The sequence below is a fragment of the Halichoerus grypus genome, chromosome 11, assembly GCF_964656455.1.
Source record: "Halichoerus grypus chromosome 11, mHalGry1.hap1.1, whole genome shotgun sequence".
Classification (NCBI taxonomy): domain Eukaryota; kingdom Metazoa; phylum Chordata; class Mammalia; order Carnivora; family Phocidae; genus Halichoerus; species Halichoerus grypus.
The window spans coordinates 83164373-83189505 of record NC_135722.1 but is presented as its reverse complement, the minus strand read 5'-3'; the positions used below and the strand labels follow the sequence as shown (position 1 = coordinate 83189505).

Sequence of the window (25133 nt, the reverse complement as noted above, 5' to 3'; positions counted from 1 at the left end):
GCTGTAAAAGTTGGGCCCAAAGACCTTACCAAATGGATTGGAAGGGACGTGTGAGAGCAAGAGAAGAAGCAAGGCTGAAGTAGCCCGAGCAGCGAGGTAGTTAGTAGTGCTATTTAAGAAGCTGGGGAGGAAGTGAGGAGACGCAGATTTGGAGAGGATAATCAATAACTCTATTTTGGATATTTCAAAGGCTTACAAAACATCTAAGTGCGTGTTCAGCAGGCAACTGGAAATATGAGACTCGAGCTCATGGAAGAGACCAGGGCTAAAAACAGACATTGGAGAGCCATCAACTATTACAAGGAACAGGATGGTGTGATAGAATAAGAGGGAGTACAGGCATCTGAGGTGGCTCTTTTTGTTAAAACAAAACAAAACATAGATATGTAGGTAGGTCGGTATATTGGTTCTTCAACTGCAATGGGCTTCAGTGGGTTGAACATTCAGCTTTAGGCTCCAATTTCTCAACCAAACCCTAAAAAAATCATCTTCCTCTTTTCTGCCTCAGTACTCCCATCTATAAACAAATAGGATAATAGCACCACCCAAAGGCTAAGTGAGAAACAGTGCTCACTGTCTTCTGAAGATTCCAGGGACCTCTGTAGAACACTTTTCCATAACCCAGTCTCTAAAGAAAGTTACTCTCCAGTGGTTATTAAAGATCTGCAAGGAAACTGTTCAGCTGTCTTTTTTTGATAGCCTGTGACAAGATTCCTAAAAACCATTGGTAAAAAAAAAAAGAGTACATGATAAATACTAAAGAATTTTCTAAGTGTGAAAAAGAGCTGAATCATTTTTGCACTATCTTAGCAGCTACTGATCACTGCTGGATATAAACATCAGATATATTTCAATAGAAACATCCTTTCTATGATAAGGAGATTTCATTCTATCTCACTGAGAAAAGTTTGGTCATCCTGCAGAGGCTAGGTCCATGCCATGATGTCCCCTAAGCACTGAGTAGGACCCCATAATTCCCACATCCAACTAGAAGGTCTGAAATAATAGAGAAGAAATATATAAGGAAATAGGGATAGTTCCAAAAGGCATATGGCAGAATGGAAAAAAATAAGATACTACTTATGTTATTTAAAAATGCATTAAAACAATACAATGTATTTTCGAGAGGCGTATGCCCAGAAAGGCTCTGAAAGCATGCATACTACCAAGAAGGATGGCTCCCAGGAGAGAGGAATCAATTGGGAGGACAATCAGAGATTTTATCTTTCTAATTTTTATATAAAAATTATATTTATGTATTACTTGGTAATTAATATTAAAAAGAGACAATAACATAAGCCAGTGGATTTAATTCTAGAGAAAACCCAAGGATGGGATCCTGAGCCAAACAATCCCATAATAACGGCGGAGAGAGGGGAAAAGAGAGGATCCGCCATTTACCGGATCGTTTCTTTGACTTCGAAGAGCCCTTGGATGACTTTTTGGGCTTCTTTATCCGTTGGTATTTCAGAGCCTCCAGCCTCTCAGGTACAGCAGCATTCTCGGGTGCAGGTGGATGTGTTCTGGAAGGGACAATTAGAGAGGCACAGGTCAGCTCCCAGAAGAGGGAGCTTCTGAAGAGGGGCTGGAAGAAAACCATACAGCCGACCCACAGGAGGACAGAGTCCCAGGTGTCCACAGTGGTTCCTTGACACCTGCCTCTTGATTGCTCCTGGAAAGGAGAAAGGCCGGTAGAAAGCTCCAGCAGTGGGAGGCCTGCCTCAGATGGAAACCAATCTGTAGAGCAACCAGAAGACCTAAGAAAGGGAGAGAGAGACTTTAATAGTGAGCCTCATCACATGCCACTCAAACCGGGAGGAGGAAGGTCAGAGAAGAAAAGAAGAAAGCAGCTTCACTGCCCAAAGTTGTTAGAAATCATCACGACCTTTAAGTGAAAAGTAAAAGGGTGGGTCAAAGCAGGAGGTGAGGAACCCCATCCCAGTGAACTGTCCTCCTCCAGAAAAGAGAAGGCCAGGGCCAAATGAGAAACCCAATATCCAGTGAGGGGGAGGGTACATAAAACCCAGCTTCACTGGGCTTCTTTCCCTCCGTCCACCAGAGTAAGGCAGAACCCCAGCAGCTAACAGCAACAAATACTTGTCATCTACCCACATTTCAGCAGGGGGGGTCTCCCTGGACCTCTGCAGACTAGGCTCAGATGTCATCAGTCATGCACGAGAATAAAAGAAGGTGGAATAGATTACGACAGTTAGTGTCCAAATCTGGCAGCCTTGCAAAGCCCTTGCCTTCGGTAGCAAGTGCCCAAGTGAATCTCTACATCTTGATATTCAGTAGAGAAACTGGGGTTGGGAGAGACGCCACGTATGTCGGTCTCTCCTTCTCCCCCAGCTTCGGGGCAGATGCTGTCATGTGCCTGATGGATCAACCATGAGGTTAGAACAGAGCCCACAATTCCCCTGGAGCCTGAGCAGCCCCTGTGACAAAGGGGACCAGAGGGAGCCGAGAGGATGAACTGGCTGTGACAACCGGTGCATGTTGGAGAGAATTTTTCAAGAGTCATAAAAGAAAATCTAGAAGACATGTTATCAATGTCATTTCTTCCCAAAGTAAGCCAAACTTGGAGCCCGAGGAATAAAGGCAGAGAGAGAGGAGTTGCTCTTTCCTTCCCACCAGGACTGGCATTCGCATACCATCAGGGGAGTAGGGACATTCTAGGGCCATAGTGCACTGAGGTGAATCACACTCTTCCTCAGTCCCCATATCTCCCTCTTCCAACTCCATCACACTGGTTTTGGGTAACTCCTGATTAAAAGGAGGACAGCCAACCCTGTGAGGGGAAAAGAAGTGCCCAGTAGTGAGCAAGCAATCTGAAGCAGCACAACAATGACAGAGGGATGGGGGTCTGCAGCCCCATCTCCCCAGTACTGGTCATACTTGTGGGGATGAAGGAAGAAAAAACTTACAGACTAATTGTTGATAAGCCTCTGGTCTCTGGGGTTTCCTGCATTAACTGGCAATGAAGCAACCTCCATCTTCTTTAATGAATGCCATCATTCCATAGCCTCTTAGTAAATAAAGTATCAAGAAGCTCCTCCAAAGTTCAGGTCAGAGACAGCTTCTAGATTTTCCATAACCCCCTGACAGCATGGAGCTCAAGGGCCCCACCTACACACACACACAGGCAACACATGGTCTCAGACAGAAGTCCAACGCACCGTGAGAAGTCAGGTCTTCCACCCCCAAAGATGCAACCTGCAAATTTCCCGTCCCCTCCTCCTTCAGACTCTACCCACAGAGATCCTACACAGCAGCGGCGGTGGCTGCAAAGGAATCTGGAAGGTGGGCAAAGGGTGGAGATGGCTAGGGTATGAGGGAGCATGACTCTGCCATGCTGACGGGATGTCCTCACCCCCTTCTTATCCTTGACTAGGGCTTCTTCAGCTACCTAAAAGGAAAATCAAAGGTATGAATCAACCGTTCAGTTTACCTGTCTCCTGGTCCTGGCCAGCCTCTTCAAAAAGACCACACAAGGTGAGCGACGCATGGTCCGAGGAGGCATATGACAAGCAAGTGGCCCCAGGGAGCAGTGTTTAAACCACAAAACCCAGGGTGATCCAGGAGGGCATGAGAGAAACTGGCTCAGGGCACCCCAAAACATTCCTAGGGTTTCTCGAAGCAAGGTGAAACTTCCAAGAATATTATTACTAAAATTAACATATCATTACCTTTATCATTTCTGTCACACAGCATTGATTTACCTACCACTTACCATGCCAAGCACTGGTCTATGGTCTCTACAATAGTTTGCGTTCATCCTTACAACAACCCTAAGAAGTAAATACTAGACTGATCCTGTTTCTCAGAGGGAAAAACTGAATGCGTAGGGTTAAGCAGCTTGTCTACTAATCCAGTTATTATGTGATAGAGCCAAGACTCTCAACATTAGGCTAAACTGCTCTTCCAACTTCCTCCTAAAGGAAACAGGCCCAGAAGCTATCTAGAAGAAAACAGTGCTCCCACACTTCACCTGAGCGGTAGTCACTTCACCCTGCTGCGGTAGTCCCTGACATTCTCTGCTTCAGTGGCACGGCCAGGGTAAGACAGGCCACGGATGGGGAAAAGCTGGCTGAAGTTATATCTTCAGGCAAAAATTCCCAAACAGTAATGAGCCACTGAGGAGGATAAGCCAATTTTCCCTTGTGAAAGAGCCAAGCTCCAGCCCTTCCAGGCCACCTGCTGTCCACCTGTTTTCTCTTTGAGCTCAGTGCTCAAACACAGAAACATGACAGAAGGCTCCTGGGGGCACCAAGACACTCTACCGATGCAGGAGGGAAAAATAAAAGCAAGTGTCTGGGAGGATGGGGGGAAGGGGGGAAGAGGAGGCAAAAATGGATCTTTGTTTTTAACAAATTATACAGAAAAGACATATGTGAAATGTGGCCCAACAGACTTTACCTGTAGCATGTAAAGCCCTTTGGAATCAAATTGTCTCTCTTTTCTAGGACGCGTGACCATGTCCCCAGTCAATATCAAGCCCACAGGGGACCTATCACATAATGAAGCTTTTGGTGCTGCTCTCTGTCAGACAGTGGAAAGCTTGGGTTAAGCAACCTCATCCTATCCCTGGAATAAAGCTGGTAAGTGAATCTGAGGTTGACCAGTAGGTTACTCTGTTAGAACAGCATCCAACCCTGGGCTCTCTAAGAAATGGAGGTCACCGTTCTCTTCCCAATCCAATTCATTTCTTCTAAAACATACAGGAATCCAGCAAACTCTGGGGCTCTCCTCCTCACAGAAAGTAAGAGTATGAGGCCTAAAAGCCTAGAGGTTTTTCTGGATCTTCCATGTCATATGGAGTTCCCCCTAAACCCCAGTTCTCTGTCCCAGTGATGTTTCTCTGTGGTTTAGAACTACCAAAAACTGCCTGGAATTTACTCTCTCTCTCTGTTTTCATAAAATCCATACAAAACCCAAATCACAACCATTTAAGCCCGGGGCCTTGGCTGCTTAGCTCTGTGCTTTCCCAGAATAGTGGAGAAAAGACACAGACAAAAAGGTCTAAAAAGTCGGCAAACCACAGGTCAGAAAAGTCAGAATCCACTGGACAGTTCCTGCCCTTACTGCCCTAAGGGCTGACCACTCCAACAGTTGGCGGCTGCCCCTGTGATTTAAGGAGTGTCTTCCTCCTTTTCCTAACCGCCTGACAGTAGACTCTGCTCATCTGACCTTAGACCGTGGAAGGGGGACGAGGAAATCCACTTGTGTACAGGGCACGGCCGGGAAAAAGGTCCCCGCCCCACCGTTCTCCACTTATAAAACAGAAAGCCAGGATTGCGGAGGTCAGCTCCCACCCAGCTATAACGACAGATGACAACTTTCTCCAGTGGGGTCAGGGGACAAACCCAGTGTTTGGCCTCAGGGCTCGGGAGAGACTTGTTTCCAAATGGGAGCTCCTTCCTACGGTCCACCAGTAAAAGGGGGGGGGGCCATCCACCCTCCCAGACCCACCTGATCAGAGAGGTCAAAGTCGGCACTAACAGGAGGGGGGCTCGAGGGGGAGGTGAGAAGAGAGCTGTTAACTGGTATGAGACAGGAAGCCGAGAAAACCACCAGCCTCCCAGCCGGCCCCAGAAAGGGCAGGTCCACGAAATACAACTCCCCGCTCCGAGATGGGAGTTGGGAAGAGGAGAAAAAGGAGAGAGAGAAAGGAGGAGAGGGGGGGGAAGACCACTGCAGGTACAGGGGGGAGAAGGAACAGGAGAGAGACTGATGGAAACAGGAACAGAGCAAGAACGAACGTAGACAAGACGTGTCACATCTTCTCCAAGCAAGACCGAGTGGAGACACATGCAAAGGCGCAGCATGAAGACAGCGTCTGAAGAGGAGCCTGACGCCTCCCAATGGCCCCAGCAGCTACCGCGCCCGGGGGGAGGCTCTCAGCAAGCAGGAGTGAGCGGTGGCTCTTGCTGCCCTGCACCATCAAGATCTAACTCCGAGGCTGCGGGGAGCACGTTATTCTCCTAGGCTGGGGATGCTTGCCAGGCCCCCAAGGAACCAATTCGCCCTCAGCGCTGCCCTTGGTTTCTGGGTTTGCCACAGCAGGGACAGTATGACAGCTCAGCTCTCAGATCTGGCGCAGTGGGGATGTTGTGGAGAGAGGGGTCAACAACTGGGTGAGGGAAGTGGCGGTAACAATGGGGAATGGGGTCCAGGCACTTTCCAGGAGTGCAGTGACAGCTGGTCCTGCAGCTATCACCTCTCTGGGGGTGACAGAGGGGTCATAACTGGGGTTCAGGGAAGGAGAGCAGGGAAGGTGGAGGATGGTCCGGTCATTGTCACTCTGGGGCATCCATCCAGCAGGCCACAGGAGGCCCCTCATGAAGGTAGGCTCATAACTCCTTCCTGACACCCTCCCTGCTCTCTCCAGTGTTAATGGCCACAGTGTGGCACCCAACCAGCCTCAGAGACAATCCCAGGGCCTCTTGACTGTTAACAAGTTTATAGCTGCAGATCATAAAGAAATGGCAAAGCAGTCCAGTCCTCCTTATGGGAGGCCACTCTTCGGACTGAAGACTTAAAGTCCTGAGTTAGGATCATCAGCCCCCCTTGACATTTCTAGGTGGGCGAGGGATGCAGCTGTTTCTCACCTAGAGAAACCAGGAAGCTTTCCTGCTCCCACACTGCTTGTTCTCAGACGCGCAGGCAATAGGTCCATGGCAAAAAGAAGCATCTTAGTTGCCATGAGAGACAGTGAGTCTCAGGTGACCCTAAGCCTCTATAAGAGACTTGCTACCCCTCTGAAATAGCCAAGTTCCCAAGACCTCTACCTGGAAGAATGCCAGAAGAGGACCAACCTCGGCGGAGAGCAGAGGAAGGAGACAGTGCTTCACCGCTCAACTTCCTCCCACCCGGGGGAAGTCTGTCCTCTCCCCCTGGGGAACCCCTCCCAAGACCCTAGAGCTGTGAACCAAGGAGATCAGGAATGGCTACTACAGGGATCTTGAAAGCAATTTGAACCTGAGGGTGAGGTCCACATCTCAGTCCTGTTACAACCAAGAACGGGCTACCGAAGGCAAGGGACATGGGAAGTGGGGACATTCCCCTGCCCTTGCCCTCACAGGACTACAGGTGACCTGGTCCCAGCTGGTGAGGGGAGGAACTGGGCCACACCCAACCCTGTGCTCCTTGAGAATATTAGAAAGATCCCAAGAAGACTGTGAGGGACCAGCAACCCCAGAGGAAGATCTGAGTCTCTGGGGGGCTAGGATGGAAGTGGAGGGGGCACTATGCCTGAGGCTGCTGGGAAAATACGGCAAAGGGCGGGGGGAGGGGGGATTCTGGATCTGAGTGTGGCCCTGATGTTTCCAGAGGTGCAGAGATGCAAAGCGGATCGTAGGCATTCTAGGCCCCTTGGGGTGCATGCAGGGTCCCAGGGGGCTTCTGTGGGAGGCCCTGGGTGTGTTGGCAGCAGGGGTCTGAGTGAGGAAAACTGCAGGGAGGCTCTGGGAAAGGCTTGGCATGTGGGGTGGGGGTCGGAAGCTTCAGCTAGGCAGTGCCCGAGCGTGGCCTGGTGAGGCTGTTGGAGCAGCATGATGTGGGGAACCCAGAAGCCGTGGCGTATGGAGCAGCGAAGGCTGCTGCCCACGGAGGGGGTGAGGGGACATGGTTTGGATTCCCCTGTAAAGGAAGCGATGGCCCTGCCGAAGCCCCGTCCGCCTGTCCACCCCCCGCCCCGCCCCGGCCGCGGAGCTCCCTTACCTATTGAGCTGAGGAGAGGCTTGTCTCGACAACACTGCCCAGATAGCTGAGATCAATCAGAAACAAAGCAGTTATCAACACGGGCCGTGGGCAAACCACCCACGCACACCCAGAGGGGAGGAGGGGAGGAGCACAGGGGCCAGAGAACCACAAGCGAGGCCAGAGAATGGGGTGAGGGGAAGGAGAGGAGAGAGACAGAGAACCAGACGGCACGATGGACGAGGCAGATGAGCGCTGCACAAAGCACAGACGACAGGGCTGCGGCGCACAGCATCTCCTGCGCAGACAGAGGCACGGGGTCCCGTGGGCACGCCACGCCCGGCGTCCTAGCTAGAGCTCTCCTCCACCTTCTCCGCCCGCCAGGACCAGGGGCCAGTGGGAGGAGAAGCTGTACTTCCAGGTACCAGAGAGGGTGGGAGTGCACGGGGCAGGGGAAGGGCGCTGGGCTCCCTCCTCTACAACCACCTCCCATCCTGCCTACCACCGGGCCAGCCTCCTCTGGAACACTCTGCTCCCCTGCACAGGCGGCCACATCAAGAAGAGAGACCAAAGGACGGAACCAGAGAGAAAGAGAGAGAGGGAGGGAGGGCAGCAGGGACCGGGGGCGGGGAGGGGGGCACTCCAGAGACGTTGCAAGCCCTTCGGAGCAAGTCGGGCCAACCCAAAGAAGATGGAGAAGGAAGAAAGACAGACAGAAAGAAAGCCAGACTTGAGGAGGAAGGAAGGGAGAGGGGGAGGAGGAGGGAAGGGGGGGCAGGGGAAAAAAGACGAGAGAAAAAGAGGCACAGACGGGCGTCCAGGCCGACTCTGGTACCTGGAATACCAGCTGCTACAGTTTAGAGTGTGCTCTCTCAGGCAGGCTGACCGCAGGAGCTTGTCTGTCTGTCTGTCTGTCTGCAGCTTCCTGCGAGGCACACAGGTTGGGGTAGGGTATGTGGCTCCGGGCACACAGTTCACAGGCCTGAGATTTTGCTCCCAGCCTCCAGGATGTGCCCCCTGGAGAGCTTGTGGGAGGGGGCTCCCCCCCCCCCCCCCCCCGCTCACTAGGCTGCTAAGGGCAGGAGATTGGGAAGAGGAGCCCCAGGCCCGGTGGCCCAGGGAAATCAGGCTTCAGGGTCCTGCTTAGCAGGGAGGATGGGTCAGGGGAGGAAAGGAGGCTGGATACGAGGTCTCTGGGTAAACCCTGGAACCACCCCCAAAGCCAGGATCACAGGGATGTGGAGAGCTCTCCACTCTAAGAGTAACTGAGGTGACCACTCACTTGGACACACCACGTACCCGGCCCCCACCCCCGGCTTGCCCATGTGTGTCCACTCCCCATCACCCTGGGGTCTTCCTGAGAGCTCTGGGCTGGGTGGAGGCTCCCTCATGCTCTTGGCAGGGTACCTGGGCAGGTAAGCCCCACCCTCAACCCCATGACCACACCCTGCTGATGCCAAGACCAGAACTCTCCCGAAGGGATGCTGCAGCATGTCCAGACAAGCCCTGTCATTTGGGTTGATGGAAGGGGCGGAGGGTGGGTAAGGAATGGGGGGTGGAAGATGACCAGGTGGAGGTGGGCGGGAGAAACCAGCTCACACTCACCCTGAAGTAGGTAATGGCGGTGGGGGGGGCTCTGGTCTGAGCAGTTCCTCCCCCATCCTTCGAGGGGAAGGCGTCTGTCCAAACACATCCAGGTTGTCCGCAGGCCCTGCAGGGCCCGGCGGAGGGGAGGGGTAGCCTGTGGCCAGCGTGGTGAAGCCCATGGTGGGCCGGTAGCTGGGGCTCCCGCTGCGGCTGCTCTGGGAAGGGGAGCCCGTGGATGGCGTGGACTTGCGAGAGAAGCTGACAGCGGCCGGTGGCTGCAGGGTGATCTCCGACATCTCCGCCTGCTGCAGGAGGCCCGGGCGAGGCCGGGCCCGGGCGGCAAGCTCAGGGGAGCCGGTGCGGGAGCTGAGGGGGCTTTGGGTCAGAGGCGAGAGCCGGGAGGGCTGTAGCACCACTTGATGTAAACTGGGCTCGGCGCGCCTGGCCTGCCGGGGGCTGGGCCGGGGCCGGGGCTGGGGCTCATACCACCGGGTGTCCAGGCCAAATGTGCTGGGGCCACTGTGCCCCCCGGGCTCAGCCGGCTCGGGGTAAGGCAACACGGGTATGCCCATACCTTGGCTGGTATGTCTTAGCTGCCCTTGGCTCACCAGAGGTTGCATAGGTCTGTCCTGCCACTTAGCGGAGGCGGGCACTGGGACGGGGCCTCTGCCCGGCGACTTGCCTGCCCAACCCTTTGGCGCCTCCAGAGACAGGATGCCCGGGTAAGCCGCGGGCACCTGCAGGGAGGTGGGGGGCAGTCCTCGGGGGAGGCAGGCCTTGGGCTGCAGACTCTCGGCCACATCACAGGGGTGCAGCTGGTGGGGAAACATCATGGCCGGGGTTTCCAGTCCCCCAAAGGGGAATTCTGGCCGGCCCCAGGGCTCAGGGGAGCGCCCTCCTGTGGGTGTCTGAGTCAAGGGCAGCGTGCTGTTGGAAGCGTTCTCTCCGTTTTCCTCAGGAATGGTGGGGTGGCCGAAAGGCCCCTCAGTGTGCAGGGGTGGGGAGGACATGACCGAGCTCAAGGGGCTGCCCACTTCCGGCATGTAGAAGGGTGGCGGCTCCACTTCCCCAGGGCTGCTGCTGCTGAGGTACCCATAATACTGGCCATGGTGGAAGGGCCGGGGGGCGGGAGGTCTGGCCTGGCCTGTGGCCTGGAGCCGACCTTCCAGGCCGCCGGGGCCCTCCAGCCCGCGGGGCTGGAACCGAGGGCTATATGCTGGTGGTGGCAGGTAGGACTCCTGGCTAGATGACAGAGGGGTCAGCTGGGACTTCAGGGCAGCCACAGATGTGGGCACCAGCGGGTCCTCATTCTCCTCGTCCGACTGGCGGAACTCGGGGTACATGTCCGTCTCCTCGGCAAAGGGAAAGCCCTCGATGCGCCTGCTCTTCATCGAGGGCTCCATCTCAGAGGGATCCATCACGAAGCGGCCATCGGGGCCTCTGCTGATGAGCTCAATGGGCGTCGTGGCCTCGGCCTCGGCCTCGGCCTTGGCCACGCTGTACTTCTTGCTACTGATGGCCCTCTTGGTCTTCTTGTACAATGACAGCTCCTTCTCCCGGGTGGGACTCAGCATCCTCTTGGCCGCTGGCTGGCCTTGGTCATCGGAGGACTCCGAAGGGGCCCGGAGCGTGCGGATGCTCTCGGGGCTCACCTTGCCAGATGACAAGCTGTAGGGGTGAGTGAGGGAGCAGGAGTGTGAGGTGGGGGACATTTGCTCCTCCTCTTCTTTTTCTCCTCTTAACGAATAACCACAAACACCTAAGATAATACTCAAAAAAAGGGGTGCAGATGGGCTGCATATTTTGGCGTGAAATACTTTGGCCAACGCTCCACTGTCTAGATCTGTGCTGGCCGTTTTTTGAATGAACACCTACATTTCCACCTTTCATCCCGCCCTGCCCTTCCTGTCTGCCCCGCTCTGTCCAGCTACACCTCTAACTTCACTGTCTACAGTACTGCCCCCTCTGTGCAACTTAAAAATACCGTGTAGATCAGTGGACAGCAAACACTTTAGAGACACTGGTCTGGGGGCCGAGCGGGGCACACCACCTGCCTGTGTCCACCCTCCACCCTCTGTCCACACAGCACAACAGCGGAGGCACTTACGGAGACTCTAGGCTCTTTCTGCAGTGAGTGATGGAGAGTGGAGGATCTGGAAGGAAGAAGAAGGGGAGGAGAGCCTACTGAGGCCAGGGACACAAAACTCGTCTCGCGTGTCCACAGGGCCCGGAGCAAAGCCACAGAAGGGAGCAGCTCCTTCCAGGGTTAGGTATCTTTGGGCCCAGTCCCAAGTCCCGGGCCCACCACCACAGACCTGCCCTCTCTCACATTCTGGCCCCATCACACCCTCCCCAGCATCCTTCTTCCTTACTCCCTCTTCCAGACCAAGGCCCGCTGACAGTCCTACCCATAAGACCCCATTTCCCTATTTTCAAGGGGCCCGTGCTAAAAGTGGGCCATCTCTTCCAATGGGGAGCATTTGAAACTGGGCCAGGTAGAGCAGGGCGGTGGGGGCAGACACCCACCTTTTTTGCGCTTGAGCTTACGCTTGCGCTGCTTGTTGACAAAGCAGGCGGCCAGGGTGCTAAACAGGACGGCAGCTGCCAGGAAGCAGATGGTAGCTACGATTCCAGCCAACACAGGCCGAGCTAGCCCCTCATCAGTCAGGTCCGGCTGTGGGAAGATGTCTGCAGGGCGGTGCAAGGAGCATGCATGATTCCTCCCCTCGCTCCTGTAAAAGCCCCCACCTACTCTGACACCTAGCCCCCCAGCACTCTTCCCTACCTCTGCAGAACAGATAATGTTAAGGCTCAGGCTCCATGCTCAACTCTAGCACTTGAAGAGAGACTAGTTTACAGAAGTCAAGTGATCGCTACAGAGCTTAGAAAGAAGGAATCACGTCTATGTCTTACCCCATAGCGGTGATAATTTCGGTAATAATGTCTACCTGGCTAGTGCTTTTTGCAAAGGGTTCTCATGCATACTACCACACACCCTCACATGAGGCCAACAGACCACATGCCATCGCTCTCATTCTCTAAGGTAAAGAAAGTGTCGCTGGCAGAGTTTGAGCGACTTGCTGACATAAATATTGCCTATCAGTGCCTGCACCACGACACCATACCTCTGGCCTCCTGTTAGGATCTGCTGCCTTCTGCCATGCCACCTCGACAAAATGAGAACTTACTGTGGAGGCACCTTGAGGGTAAAATACTACAGCAGGGAGAAGAGGTTGTGACTAAGAATTCAGATCCATCCATCTCTAAGTCATTACAGCACAGCTGAGCAATTTCTACAGGGAGGGTGAGCACGTCCTGGTCGTTTCGGGTTCAGAATGCTGGAGCCAGCAGGGACATTCAACGCAGGTCCAATTTCATTTTACAGGTAAAGAAGTGAGTTTCACTTTGTGCCCAAATCCATACTGCTTGTTAGTGACGGAGCCAGAACTAGGCCCCCATCTACTGTACCCCACTTCAAAGTCAGTTATAATAGAAAGTGCCACTCTTTAGATTCTGTGGATTCTGATATATTTGGCCAGAGCCCATCGTTCTGCTGAAAAGAACAATGGATGAAAATAACCCAAATCACGCTGATGAGTGGGCAAATGGAATGCTATAGCCTTTGGGAATGGGGGGCTCAGAGACGGGCGGCTGAGGGCGCTGTGCCTTCATTCACCCATGGGGAGTCTTCCCGGTATTTGGGCTTCCTTTCAGGTGCCAGACATAAAGCCACTGAACACAGAACAGTTCACTGATGAAAACCCTCAAGTCTTCTATTCTGGCCTTGGCTTTAAGCTCTGTTCCCTGCTCCTCCTTCTCTCTGAGTCCCCTCCCTGGAAGGAAGCCAAGACAGGGTACTTTTGTAGTTAAAAAAAAAAAAAGAAAGGAAGAAAGAAAAGAAAGAAGGAAGGAAGAAAAGAAAAAAAGGTCCATGGTGCATCATGTCTAACATGAGGCAAAAGTCACCCCCCACGGCCCCCAGTGCTCTGGTGCCACTTGGGTCCTCCCCGTCCCTCCCCAAGTCTGCCTGCCCTGGTGCTTCTGTAGCTCTGTGAGTCCTGCTGCATGAGCTTCTTGGCCAAGCTCCTTGCCAACTGGTCCCGCAGGTCCTTGTGTGAGCAGTGCCCATGGAAATGGTGCCATTGCTTAATCACTAAGCAAAAGCCTCTTCCCATACCAAGGGAGCCACTTCACTGGGCAAGGGAGGGGCTCTGCTGTCTCAGGAACTGTAGCTAGAGAAAGATGTGTAGAAATGGGACCAGGGCCAAGAGAAAGAAAGATAAATGGGGAAAATGCTAGGGAGTTGGCTTTATTTAGCCTGAATAAAATCTAGGGAGACGAAGGAGTGGAGGAAACAACACCAAACAGCAATTTTCCAAATAAAACCACCATAATTATAAAGCAGTCTTATAATAGGCCTTCAACAAATATGTGCTGACCTGCTATCTCTCCAATTCACCGCCCCAGTCCATTACAGAGGACAGCACTGGAGGAAACAGGGATTTTATAGCAAAAGAACATAAACCAAGTTCTTTTTGACTACTATCATGAGAAGATGAGCTATGTTTCTCCCTGTGGCTATCTTATAGAAAGTGTCATAAATGCAGCTCTTTAGTTGGAGAAATCCTGTCCATCATGGAAGCAGAAGGATGGGTTGGAGAAATGCAGTGACCTTAAGAAATGCGGTGACTCAGTTTCCACCAGAGCTCTCGTTTCCATTTCATCCTCCCTCCCCATATTAGCTATCTTGCAAAGGACATCCACATGGCTCTTATATCCTACAGCTGTAACAGACCACCCACCCACCCACCCCCGCCCGGCCAAGTACCTGTGCTGGAGACGCCGGCGATGTTGCTGGGCTCGCTGATCAGATCCTGCATGACGGCCAGAACCCGGAATTCGTACCAGGTGTCCTACAGCCCCCAGGACAAGATCCTGTCAGCCTACGGACCTGAGACAGCCACTGACCCACTACTGACCCTCCCCCACCTGCCCTGCAATGATCTCTCATGGAACAGGGTACCCAAAGCAGTGGCATACTGGAAGTGATGAACAACCAGCCCTCAGTTTAAAAAAAAAAAGTCCTGATTTGTAGCATTTGCCAATTTCCATGGTAAAAATACTCTCACCATGGCAGATTTCAATCTACAAGTGTGAGGTCACTGAAAGCAGAGTTGGAAAGAGATGCACACAATATGGGCTCTCTCTTAGGAGCCCCCATGAGCCAGTTCTACCACTAAATGAGTGTCCAGGGAAGGAAGACAGAAAGATAGATGAGATTGTCTGTATCCATGAAATAAGCTGCTTCCTCTCTCCAGCTAGAGAGACACCAAAGTTTAAAGGGGGTCAGCTGGGAAAAAAAAAATAATGTAACTTCCTCCAGGGAGTCTAAATTGTTAAAGCAGGGGTCCTTCCCTGGGCAAAGCTAGAAGACTATCCTTCTGGGAAATCCTCTGCCCAGCCGAAGTTAGACTCCTAGCAGGGAGCTGAGGTCACTCTCTAGTTACACATTCGGGGCTCCTCACCTGCCCTCAGTTGCCATGACCTGAGGATCCCAGACTTTGGTAGCAGATCTGAGAAGAAAGGAATTGGTGTGTGGGGGGGGACAGTACACGGCTGGACCTCGTACACCTGGCTTGGGTCACTCAAAGCTTCCGGTGACTCCAGCGAGTCATGTCACTTTCAGAATTTGGGAACAGCAGCAGGGAAAAGCTGGGCACCTCACCTGTGACAGATCCTTGGCAAAGAACTCTCCATCAGTGCCTGGGATGGCACTATCTAAGATCTCCCAGTGTTCCCCGACACGGTATTCCATGATGTAGCGGTCAATGGGAAAGCTGTGATTGGCAGGGGGGAGCCAAGACAGGAGTACACCCTGCTGGGTCCGGTTGGCTATGAGGCACCTTGGTGGGGTAACCAGCACCAGGGGTTCTGGAGTTGTGATAGGGAATGCTGCAGCACAGAGGGAAGAGAGAGAGAAGGCGCATGGTGGTGCTGAGGTCACTGTTCCCTCACCTCCCTCCATGCTGTCTTCTGGCTCATCATGCGTCCCTCAGAATGTGTCACATTCCCTTGCATGAGTCATTTCAGGGACAAGACTGTCACATAAAAGAGCCCTCCTCACCCAAGGGAAGTGGCCCACATGATCCTACTTTCTGAGCACTTCCAAAAACATAGATGCGGGGCGCCTGGGTGGCTCAGTCATTAAGCGTCTGCCTCAGGTCATGATCCCGGGGTCCTGGGATAGAGCCCCGCATCGGGCTCCCTGTTCTGCAGGAAGCCTGCTTCTCCCTCTCCCACTCCCCCTGCTTGTGTTCCCTCTCTTGCTGTCTCTCTCTCTCTGTCAAAAAATAAATAAAAAATCTTTAAAAAAAAATAAAAAATAAAAACATAGATGAGAGAATGGAGTCCCTCAAAAGGAAAAGGAAAAAAAAAGACAAGCTAACAAAGGGGAACCAAGTGAGGAAGATGGAAGAATTGGATGTAATCTTTTAAATAAGATAGTATCTTTAAAAAGATATTACAAAACATATCTTATGTTCTCTTCTAAGGAAGTAGGAATGTCTTCCCATAGCTCACTTCTGCTCTCAATTGCCTTCTTGGCCCAGGTGGGAAAACAAGGACCAGGGAAGAAAGTTCTAGAGCAGGGGTGGGCATCCCATCACTGCTGCACCCCTTGGTGGCAGTAAAGGATCCAGGAACGGGCCGGAGGGGTGCCACTTGTTCACAGATGCTCTTGGGGTGGGATGGAGTGAGCCACTTGGTCCAGGAAGGAAGAGTTGGCATGACTAGAAGATTCGACAGGGAGCACTGGCCACACGCCCACCACCAAACGAGGCCATGGGCCAGAGGAAAGAATCGGTAAGAGCACAGAAGGAGGCAGGATTCCCAGCCTGCCCTGTGAAGCCACAGGAAGATGCAAACATGTGGCTTAGCAAGGAAGGATAAATGCTAAGCCTCTTCCTTAACAGGAATCTAGCCCAAAGTGCTCTGACGTGGGACAAGGCACTATGGTCCAGGCAAACCCCACAGAACGGTATGACAAGTCCTTCCTGTGAGAGCAAATGACATGATTACGTAAAGCACGTAGGAAGGTGCCTGGCACATAGTAAGCAGTGAAGTTAGTTGCAAGGACCATCACCACCACCATTATCGTCCTTACTCAGCTCCTCCAGGAAATATCCTCAAGACATCCCAGCCTGAGGCCCTCACCTAAAGTGTTCACAGTGACCACCTCACTGAAGGCGCTCGTTCCCAGCTTGTTCTGGGCCAGGACGCTGAACTGGTATGCTGTCTCAGGCTCCAGGGCGTCCACTAGCAACCAGCTGGGTCCCGGTGGCACTGGCAAAGACAGCCAGTCGTGGGGCCCAAACTGTGCCCGCTTCATCCTGGCCAAAAGAAAGAGAGAGGATCGGGGACAAGGGGGTGGGGTGGGTTACACTGGAGACAGGAGAGTGCATGCAAGGTCCTCAAGGAGGTGGCGGTGGGCAGACCTGGCCTTCCCAGGCTTTGGAACAGAAAGAGGTAATGACCAAAGGTGGGAAATACCCAACTTTGGCTGTATCAGGTCACCGGCCACTGCCTTATACCTCCTTTGCTAAGAGGAGCCCTTAAGTATAAGTGACACTCAAGATCCTGGTCAAACTACCAAGTGCATTTTGGGAGAATCTCACCCTGGTCACAACGCTGAGAGTGGCTCTGCCTTGAGAGAAGTCAGGACACGAGGAACAAGGCAGGTACCATCATGGGAAAGTGAGGATGAGCAGCTCAGCAATGGCAGACTAGGGAAAGAACCCAGGTGACCTCAGCTGCGCACCCTCCCAGGGACAGCCAAAAGTGGGACGTCAAGTAACCCAGAGGGCTCACTCAGTCCAACCAGCTTTGAGGCATCTGAGGAAGTCTAGGGTATATGACAAAAATAACCAGGGGTTTCCCCACAGTGAGGACCAGGATCCTTAAGGCCTTAACGGTTAGAACTCACCATCAAGGGGAAGGTCACGCTGTGCGTGGAGAACACTGGAACTAGGAGTGAAGGTTAGGCCTTGTTCTATACCGCCCACCTAACTCTCCACTGGCAATGAAGCCAGCTGTCTACAGGTGCAGTGCCCCGGCATCACCACGGGGAGGAGACATCATCCTATGGGATTGAGACCCTGGGCAGCTTTCTTCTTGCGGCTCTGAGCTACAACTTAGCGGACGCCCGCCCACCGGGTTCCCTCTATGTTTAAAGGCTCACTACCATGAATGCTTAGGAGTTTGAGCTGCGGCAGCAGAAAGCACAGCAAAAAAGAAGCTAGTGCCAAATGTCTGAGTCAGTACTGGGAGAGTCAGAGGCAATCAGAACGAGAGGAGGGAAGGAGAACTCCCCAAACTTTGCAACCACCCATACCCCCCATCCCGGCCCCGGGCACCAAAGCAAGTGAGCAAAGTGTAATAAAGCGGTGCAAATGAGCAGCAGCGTGGAGCAGGACTGCAAGCAGTGAGGGAAACCCCAATCTACGCCCAGACCTGCCACTTGGACGTCCCCAAACATGGCTTGGCCATGCCAAACGCCCTTCCCTGGACACACAGCCACCCGGCAGCACCATGATTCTTGCAGTGGCCACCTGACAGAGTTGTCAGGAGCAACCCCCTCCCACTTACTCCAGGCCCCCTCCCCAACCTCCGGAGGACCAGAGATAAGGATTAGAGGATGTTCTGGTTGCAACTCAGAGAGCTCCCCACGCTCACCATCTAGGTCCAGTGTGCCTATCCAGAACTCAAAACCCCTAGGATATTCAGGACATATCCACAAATCACCATGATGGGAAAGAGGGCAGCTTCCTCTCAACCTTCCTTGCTGTTGAGAAGTCTATCAAGGGCTCTCCCTGAATCTCCATGAGTTGTCCTCTGCAGGGATGTTTCCTCCTTCCCAGGCTCTGGCTGAGCCTGATCGGGAATACACTCAGACGAGGCAGGTCTGAAAAGGAGGAAGTGGGAGGACTCATCCTTCCTGCTCAAGGATGTCCCACGCTGCAGGTGGCCAGTTCCTGGCTCAGGATAGGAATGTGTGGGAAGAGAAATCTTTGGGGAATGGGAAGGAGGTCAGCTATGGCTCCTCTCTCCATCTTTTCTGTGCCTCCTGACCTCAGCCTGATTTGTGCATCTTTGAGATCCCTCACCTACCCCAAGGCTTAGGCAAAGATCTCAAATCACTACATCTGGCCAAATTAACAGCAGAGATATAAACACAATAGAGACACAGGGTCCTAGAGAAAATAGAGATGCTGAAGACAAGGCCAGAAGGCAAGCACCACTTCAAATCGGTTTCTGGAACCACTGGGGAAGTGATAGAATAGAAATTAGATTCTACACTTCCGGCTGGGCTGTTTCACAATGCCCTTGAAGATTAGGAGTCTCTTCCAGACTCCAGAGGACAGACCTAAAAGAAGCAGGAACCAAGGACACAAAAAGGGGTCATGAGATAAGCTGGGGAAAGAGCAGCAGAGGGTGATGGTCACTTCAGGAAACAACCTAAACTGGCATCCCAAACCTTCCAGGCTGGGAATGCAGAATGCCCGGAATCCCTCAGAGACACACCCCTCCCCCACAAGACCTAGTCACTGCGTCAACACACCTCACTGCCTAGAGGTCTAGCAGGCGAAGAACCATATCCTTCTCATAACGTCTACCCACCCCAGGGACTGACTGAAGTCGGGGGTTGGGGGAGGGAGAAGCAGAGAGCAAAGCATGCGGGGGTGACTCACAGAGGTCCGTACCAAACTGAGAATGTCTGCTCGAATCCTCCATCATAGCCTGGCTCCCAGGACACGTTGGCAGTTGTCATGGAGACCTGGACCCGGACACTGCCCGGGGCATGGGGGCTGGTGCCTGGAGACCAAGTGAAGTCCTCTCAGACTGAAATGAACTGGGTCCAGTGAGCTGGATACCCACAGGGGCACACTGCACAGTAGCAAAATGCAGTGCCCCAAGCGCAGTGCTCAGGGGCCAGGGATGCTCTGAGGGGCGGACACCCTGAGCAGTAGGGCTGCAGAAGGAAACCCGTCCCCCTGTGCCATCCAGTCCTTCTAGCAAGACATGGCATGAGCAACAGGAATATGGCCAAAGGGAAACCAGAACCTTCGTCACCCCAGGCTAAAGTCCTGTGCTCACCTGGCAAACAGAGACACTCTCCCTTAAGGTCACAGGCAAAGCCAAAAAGCCCCCGTCCTGTCAAGTTCTCTGGCCTCATGAGACAGCCATATTCCACCCGAACATCAGAGTGAGAGGCAGCACAACACAACTGTTAAGAACTTCAACTTGGGTTCGGGTCCTGGACCCAGCACTCATTAGCGATGCGATGCTCGGTGAGGTGTGCGATCCATGCCAGCCTTGGATTCAAATGGATGTACACTGGGGACTTACCAGCTCTCGTCTCACAGGTTATAAATGATGGGGCACCACTTGGTACAGAGCCTAAAACTGGTGGTAAATGCTCAAAGTGTTGGCCACGTTACGACTGGCTGTCAGTCCCCAGAGGGGCAGGCTACAACGGTACAAGCTGAGGTCTTAGGGACACACACCTCAGGCAGAAGAAGGGAAACATAACGCCTGGCACCCCAGGAAATGGGAACGCCAGGAATCTCCATGCCAAGCCCAGCCTATGGAGCTCAGCGCACGGGTCCCCTCCCAGGTCCCCCTCATTCCGTTCTTCCAGCTCCCCTTCTAGGTCCTAGACACAGACCTCTGAGCAGTTGCCCCTGCCCACGCACCTGCCCCATTTCTATATGGCAGTGTTGCTGGGTACATTCTGCCAGAAAAGGATCTCCCCGGGACAGGCCCCGTGTCACCTTCCCTTACCCAGAGTCTATAGAGGGCTCAGGCTACACGCAGCAGGCTCCAGGATCAGGGGTGGGCTGATTCAGGAAAGACGCTCAGAAAGGGTGGACAGTGCCCAGCACCCAGACCACAGCCCTCCTGCCCACAGCCCCCGTACCGATGACGGTCAGGTGGGTACTGGCAGTGATGCTGGTGACCACGTTGGTGGCGATGCACTCCCACTCCCCGTGGTCCTCCTTACTCAGGGCTCGAAACTGGAGACTCCCGCTGGGCAGGGCATTGTGCTTGCTTCTGCTGGGCTTCCCTACCTTGGCCAAACAAGGGGGCAAAGAGGAAGGCAGGAGCGGGGTGGCAGGGGAGGAACCAGGTCGACAGGGAAGAAGAGAAGCCACCAACACGTCAGAAGTCCGAGAACAGGAAGAGAGCAGAACCCGCACACTCGGCCTGCACCCCCGCCGCCCCTCCTCCAGAGGACCCAGCACTCTAGAAGTCAGCCCCGCTACTCAGCACCTGGCCCTTTTAGAACAGAGCCACTATAGGTCTTGCCCATCCGCCACACTTCCCAGGAGCTCCAGAACCCAGAGGTACCTTTTTCCACGTGATGACAGGGAAAGGGTCCCCTGCAGCAGCACAGGGAATGAGCAGCTCCCGGCCGGCCTCCTGCCTATATTCCCAGCCTGGTAGCACCGTAAAATACGGGGGGTCCTAGGGAGAGCACAGCAAGGCCATGACGTTGAGCGTTTCAGGTACCCACTCCCACGGGGGCCACTCTCAGCCCCAGGCCTCACCTTCAGGACAAGCCGTGCGGGAGCAGACTGGCCCATGGTCCCCAAGGTGTTGTAAGGCACACAGGTGTAAGTGCCAAGAGCCTCCTCTGTGGCCTCCTCAATCCGAATGGAGCCATCCTCCATCAGGGTCCAACCCAGGTTCTGCCAGAGCACAGAGAGCAGAGCAGGGAGCAATGGTCAGGGGGCAGAAGCTCGGTCCCGGCCCCCGCCAGGCCAGCCCTGAGCTGGCAGGCCCGGGCAGAGCCCCAGCTAGCCTGGGGCGGGGGCTGTCTAAGTGCCCTGGGAGAATGGCGCAAGCTCTACCAGATGGCAGACCCCCACAGGAAGTAGTTCTGTGTTCCTAGAGTTTTCTGGTGGGGAGTGGAGGAGTCCTGGCAGGGAACCAGACCCTCAGAGGCAGTACCTCAGCGGCAGGAGAGTGTGTCTCACTGTGACCCCCACATGCATCTCTCTAGCACCTTCTCGACCTGCAGGGGGCGGCCATCCTTGTTCCATTTGACCACGGTGGCCGGCGGCTCTGCATCCACAGGGCATCGGATATAGCCGTGAATTCCCACGGGCACGTAGATGACAGGGGGCATGTTGAGGACACGGGCTGGGTCTGCAGAGGGGTCGTGTGGGGTGAGAGAGAAGAAAGGCATGAGGGAAGTCAAGGAGTGAGAAATCTGGGCAGGGGGCCAAGACTCCTCACACACCCCCAGGGTCTCATACAGATACCCCATCTCCGAGGAACTGCCATTCACACCCACCCACCCATGTGTCCTCAGTGCTCACAACAGTGCCAGGTGCCGGGACCACCATGAGGAGCAAGACAGACAAAGCCCAGAGGCCACACCAGGCCACCCCAATGCAGTGCAGGCTGCAGGTGGCTTTTGCCTGTCCAGAACTAAGGCATGTTCTAGCCTGCTCCGACCCATAACACTCCTCAAATGCTTCCACGCATGGACTGAACTGCAGAACAAGGACTCTCAACGTGCATATCTCCAGCCCCTGGACTCCAAACTCGAAGTCAACGTTTGACCACACCCTCCACCAATTGCTCCTTATCCCAAATCTCTCTCGGACACCAAGCAGCTCTCGGTCCACATCCTAAGCCAGAAGAAGAACGTCAGTTCTATGCATAAGGTGTTCAGAGGCATGACCACCGGTGGTTCTTTTCTCTCCTCTCTATTGTGCTAGTTGACCAGGCCCCCTGAGCCTCAGTTTCCCCTCTGTGCAGTTGGAATGCAGAATGAACCCTGGCCACAGAACGGATGAAAGGTTCTCAGGAGAACACCAAGAGCGGCACATCCTGTGATGTGGGTGACTCATCAACTTTCGATTCCTCCAATTTCCCCTGAGGGCTACCAAGGAGAAAGATCCAGAACTTCCAGTGAGGCAGTGAGGATGAATGAGCTGGTATCTTTTAAGCATTTGGAGCTCTTCAGAGAACAGCATTACATAAATACCAGGCCGAGTTATATATTTAGACATAGCTTCCTACTTTTGTATGTAGAGGTTTTTTTTTTTTCCTCCAAGATTTTCAAAGGGTTTATGAATGGGAAATACTCTGAACACTGCTTTTTAGCAGAAATAAAGATCCTTGTCTCACCCACCTGGAAATCTCACCCCCCGGATTCTCTTTGAAGGCAAGAAGGAGGTAAAAAAGGACAAGCGGGAGTGGGTGATGGCACTGGGGAGAGACGGGGAAACCACACACCCTTCTCGGCAGAAAAATGGCCCACGGCTTCATGGATGGGGGGCTTACTCCTGGTTAGATTCATCATCCTTCTGAAGACCGCCCCTGTTGGCTCTCTCCCTCTGCCACTGCCACCTTTTTGCCCAAGTGACCTAGCCAGACAAGATGCTACTCCAAGTGGACTTTTCCCTTCCCCAGGCCCCTTCACATCCAGCACAGGTTGGGGCACAAGCTAAGTCACGTGCAAATAGCTTCTTGGCTGGCTTTTTCCTACTGCAGGTCTGGGTGGGACAGGCCTGATGTCCTGGGTCACATCACATCGCTTTTCTTGGGCCTCAGAGCCCTTAAAAACTCGGGACTCCTAATGTAGCGTGCTGAAAGCCCTTTAAAGTTGATGACAGTGGAAATGGTGAAGTGTCGCCTTTGTCCCTGCTGGCAAAGTCACTGCATCGAGAAGAAAACGATGAGAATGTGAGGTTAGCAGCTGAGCAGGGCTCAAAGGTCCAGCCTGGCTCTGACACCCCGAGGCCCATTCAACAGGAGACAAGTGCAAACACCCAGCTCTGCAGAGTGGCTTCGGAGACCAGCCCCACCTCCCGGGGTCACCGACTGTTCTTCTGCTTGTTCTCAGAAGGCTCTCCCACACCAGCCCTCAAGTGATGGAGAGCCTGTCACCTACGGTAACAAGGCAGCACCTTTGTTGTCTGAGTGACAGGGCCATCCACAAATCAAAAGGAAGAAATTAATCCTCATTACTCATCCTTCTCTCTCTTTCTCACAATGATCAGCTTGCCAGGGGGTGGGAAAGCATTGACTATGCTGACGGATTCAAGATTAGCAAACTGAATTATTGTGCTTGCACAAAAGCCCTCGGCTGTTCTGCCATGAGGAGGAGCTCATCCATTTGGATCTCTGGCAGCCTGAGAGAAGAGCAAGGAGAAAGCCAGGAGGGAGCCAGGTGTTGGCAGAACTAGATCAAGTCACCCCAGAAGAGGGCTCTGTACCCCTCACCCCACACAACCGTCCACAGTGGGGGAAGGCATAGAGCTGGCAGGAAATCTAACCCTGCATCAGTTCCACCTGCCTTCCCTCATATACCTGAGGGAGATAAAGCACCAGAGAGCATCTTGTTCATGGTCCAGAGAGAGGTGCTGGCCAGCATTCACTGCAAGGACAACTGCTCAGAAGGTCTGCCGATCCTTGAATCCAATCTAAGCTTGGCTGACGGAATGAATCAGCTAACACGTGGAGCGATGCTTGGCCCATAGGAGACGCCCAGCAAGTGCTAGCTTCACTTCGACTGACCAGTCCAGGTCTTGGCCTCCTGTTGGGCTGTCCCTGCTTCCTGTCATTCCTCTGCCCACATTCCCTCAAATGACCCTCGGTCTCTTGCTGTCCTCCAGCCTTCGGTCCGGCTAATGAGGCCTGCATCTTCTGGAACCCCCACCATGTGTGGCTCTCCCTCGCCCCTACTCACACTGCACAGTTAAGTACGCTGAGGCAGAGGGGGAGCGCCCCAGGCTGTTGCTCGGGACACAGGTGTACTTCCCCGCATCCTCAGGCTTCACCCGGAAGATGATCAGGGTCCCATCAATCAAGATCCGCACTCTCAACTTCAGGTCACTGCAAACACACAAGGAGACAAGGAAGGGTGGGGGTTGGCACGTAGGGAAGAGGGTCTTCCATGAGACAGCAGAGCAAGGCAGCAAGGAGTCCCCTCACCCTGCGAATGAGGCAAGGAGAGCCGGACTTCCTCACCTTCCTGGCCCCTCTCAAGGCTGCTCCGTGCAGACCCTGGCCTTGCACAGGGGACAGGCTAGACCACCCCTCTTGCAAGCTCCCAGAGGCCAAGGGCGGCCTGTGGCAGCCCCTGCTCAAAGCCTTGCCCCTGGGAGGCCTGGTGGCTGGAGACCCCCCTGAGAGGGCAGGACAGCATGCTCACTTCTGGAAGTAGACGTTCTCATCCTGCCAATACCAGGTGTAGGTGAGGTTGCCGGGATACGCCTCTGCCCGGCAGGTGAGCAGAGCATCCTGGGATATGTTGACAGTGATGTTCTCAGGAGGGGAAACTATGAAAGGAGGCCCTGGGGAAAGAGGAAATAAACATGACCTTACCTGGTGCGGGAGGGGAGAGCGACAGCTCGGGGGGCCTCCCAGGAAGGTCTGAGACACCTCGGGAAGGGGTGCCCAGAACTCTGGGAGGGAGCTGGGGGGCAGCACTGGCCCACGAGGGAGCAGCATACCCTGGGCACCTGTCACAGAGATGCTTCTAGCTGCTGCCAGTGCTCAGCTTCTTACTCTTCTTACAGGTCCCAGAGATGCAAAAGGTCCTGGGATGTGGCCACAGTGTGCCCCAGCCCCTGGAGCCCGCTGCAGACACCCTTCTTGGTGTATACCTGCACCCCACCTCCATGCATACATGGCCTCTATAAATCCTGGCTCCCCAAACCAGCCCTCTGACGCCCCCCCCCACACACACACCCCTTCCTGCCCATCCAAGCAGGGGGCATGCAGGAGGGACAAAGGCCACTCTCTTCAATCCAGAGCAAGGAATAATCTGGCCT

The 25133-nt window shown here is 53.9% G+C and overlaps 1 protein-coding gene across 4 annotated transcripts in view; it reads right to left on the bottom strand.

Annotated features, from left to right (window-relative positions):
• Window positions 1-25133, bottom strand: part of IGSF9B (immunoglobulin superfamily member 9B) — a 50281-nt gene that overhangs the window by 5736 nt on the left and 19412 nt on the right. The window contains exons 6-21 of one of the 4 annotated variants that reach the window (XM_036088150.2): window positions 24512-24653; window positions 24047-24192; window positions 21350-21492; window positions 20892-21032; window positions 20692-20808; window positions 20261-20411; window positions 19032-19155; window positions 16498-16673; window positions 15011-15237; window positions 14114-14198; window positions 11812-11973; window positions 11393-11438; window positions 9304-10953; window positions 8534-8623; window positions 7720-7765; window positions 1402-1523 (exon numbers count right to left, since the gene is read on the bottom strand). In XM_036088150.2, coding sequence (XP_035944043.2) covers window positions 7720-7765; window positions 8534-8623; window positions 9304-10953; window positions 11393-11438; window positions 11812-11973; window positions 14114-14198; window positions 15011-15237; window positions 16498-16673; window positions 19032-19155; window positions 20261-20411; window positions 20692-20808; window positions 20892-21032; window positions 21350-21492; window positions 24047-24192; window positions 24512-24653 — 3446 coding nt within the window. In that variant the 3' untranslated portion in view covers window positions 1402-1523. Of the gene's footprint in view, window positions 1-1401; window positions 1524-7719; window positions 7766-8533; window positions 8624-9303; window positions 10954-11392; window positions 11439-11811; window positions 11974-14113; window positions 14199-15010; window positions 15238-16497; window positions 16674-19031; window positions 19156-20260; window positions 20412-20691; window positions 20809-20891; window positions 21033-21349; window positions 21493-24046; window positions 24193-24511; window positions 24654-25133 lie in introns of those variants that run through there. The other 3 variants (XM_036088153.2, XM_036088148.2, XM_036088149.2) reach the window with 3 other exon arrangements.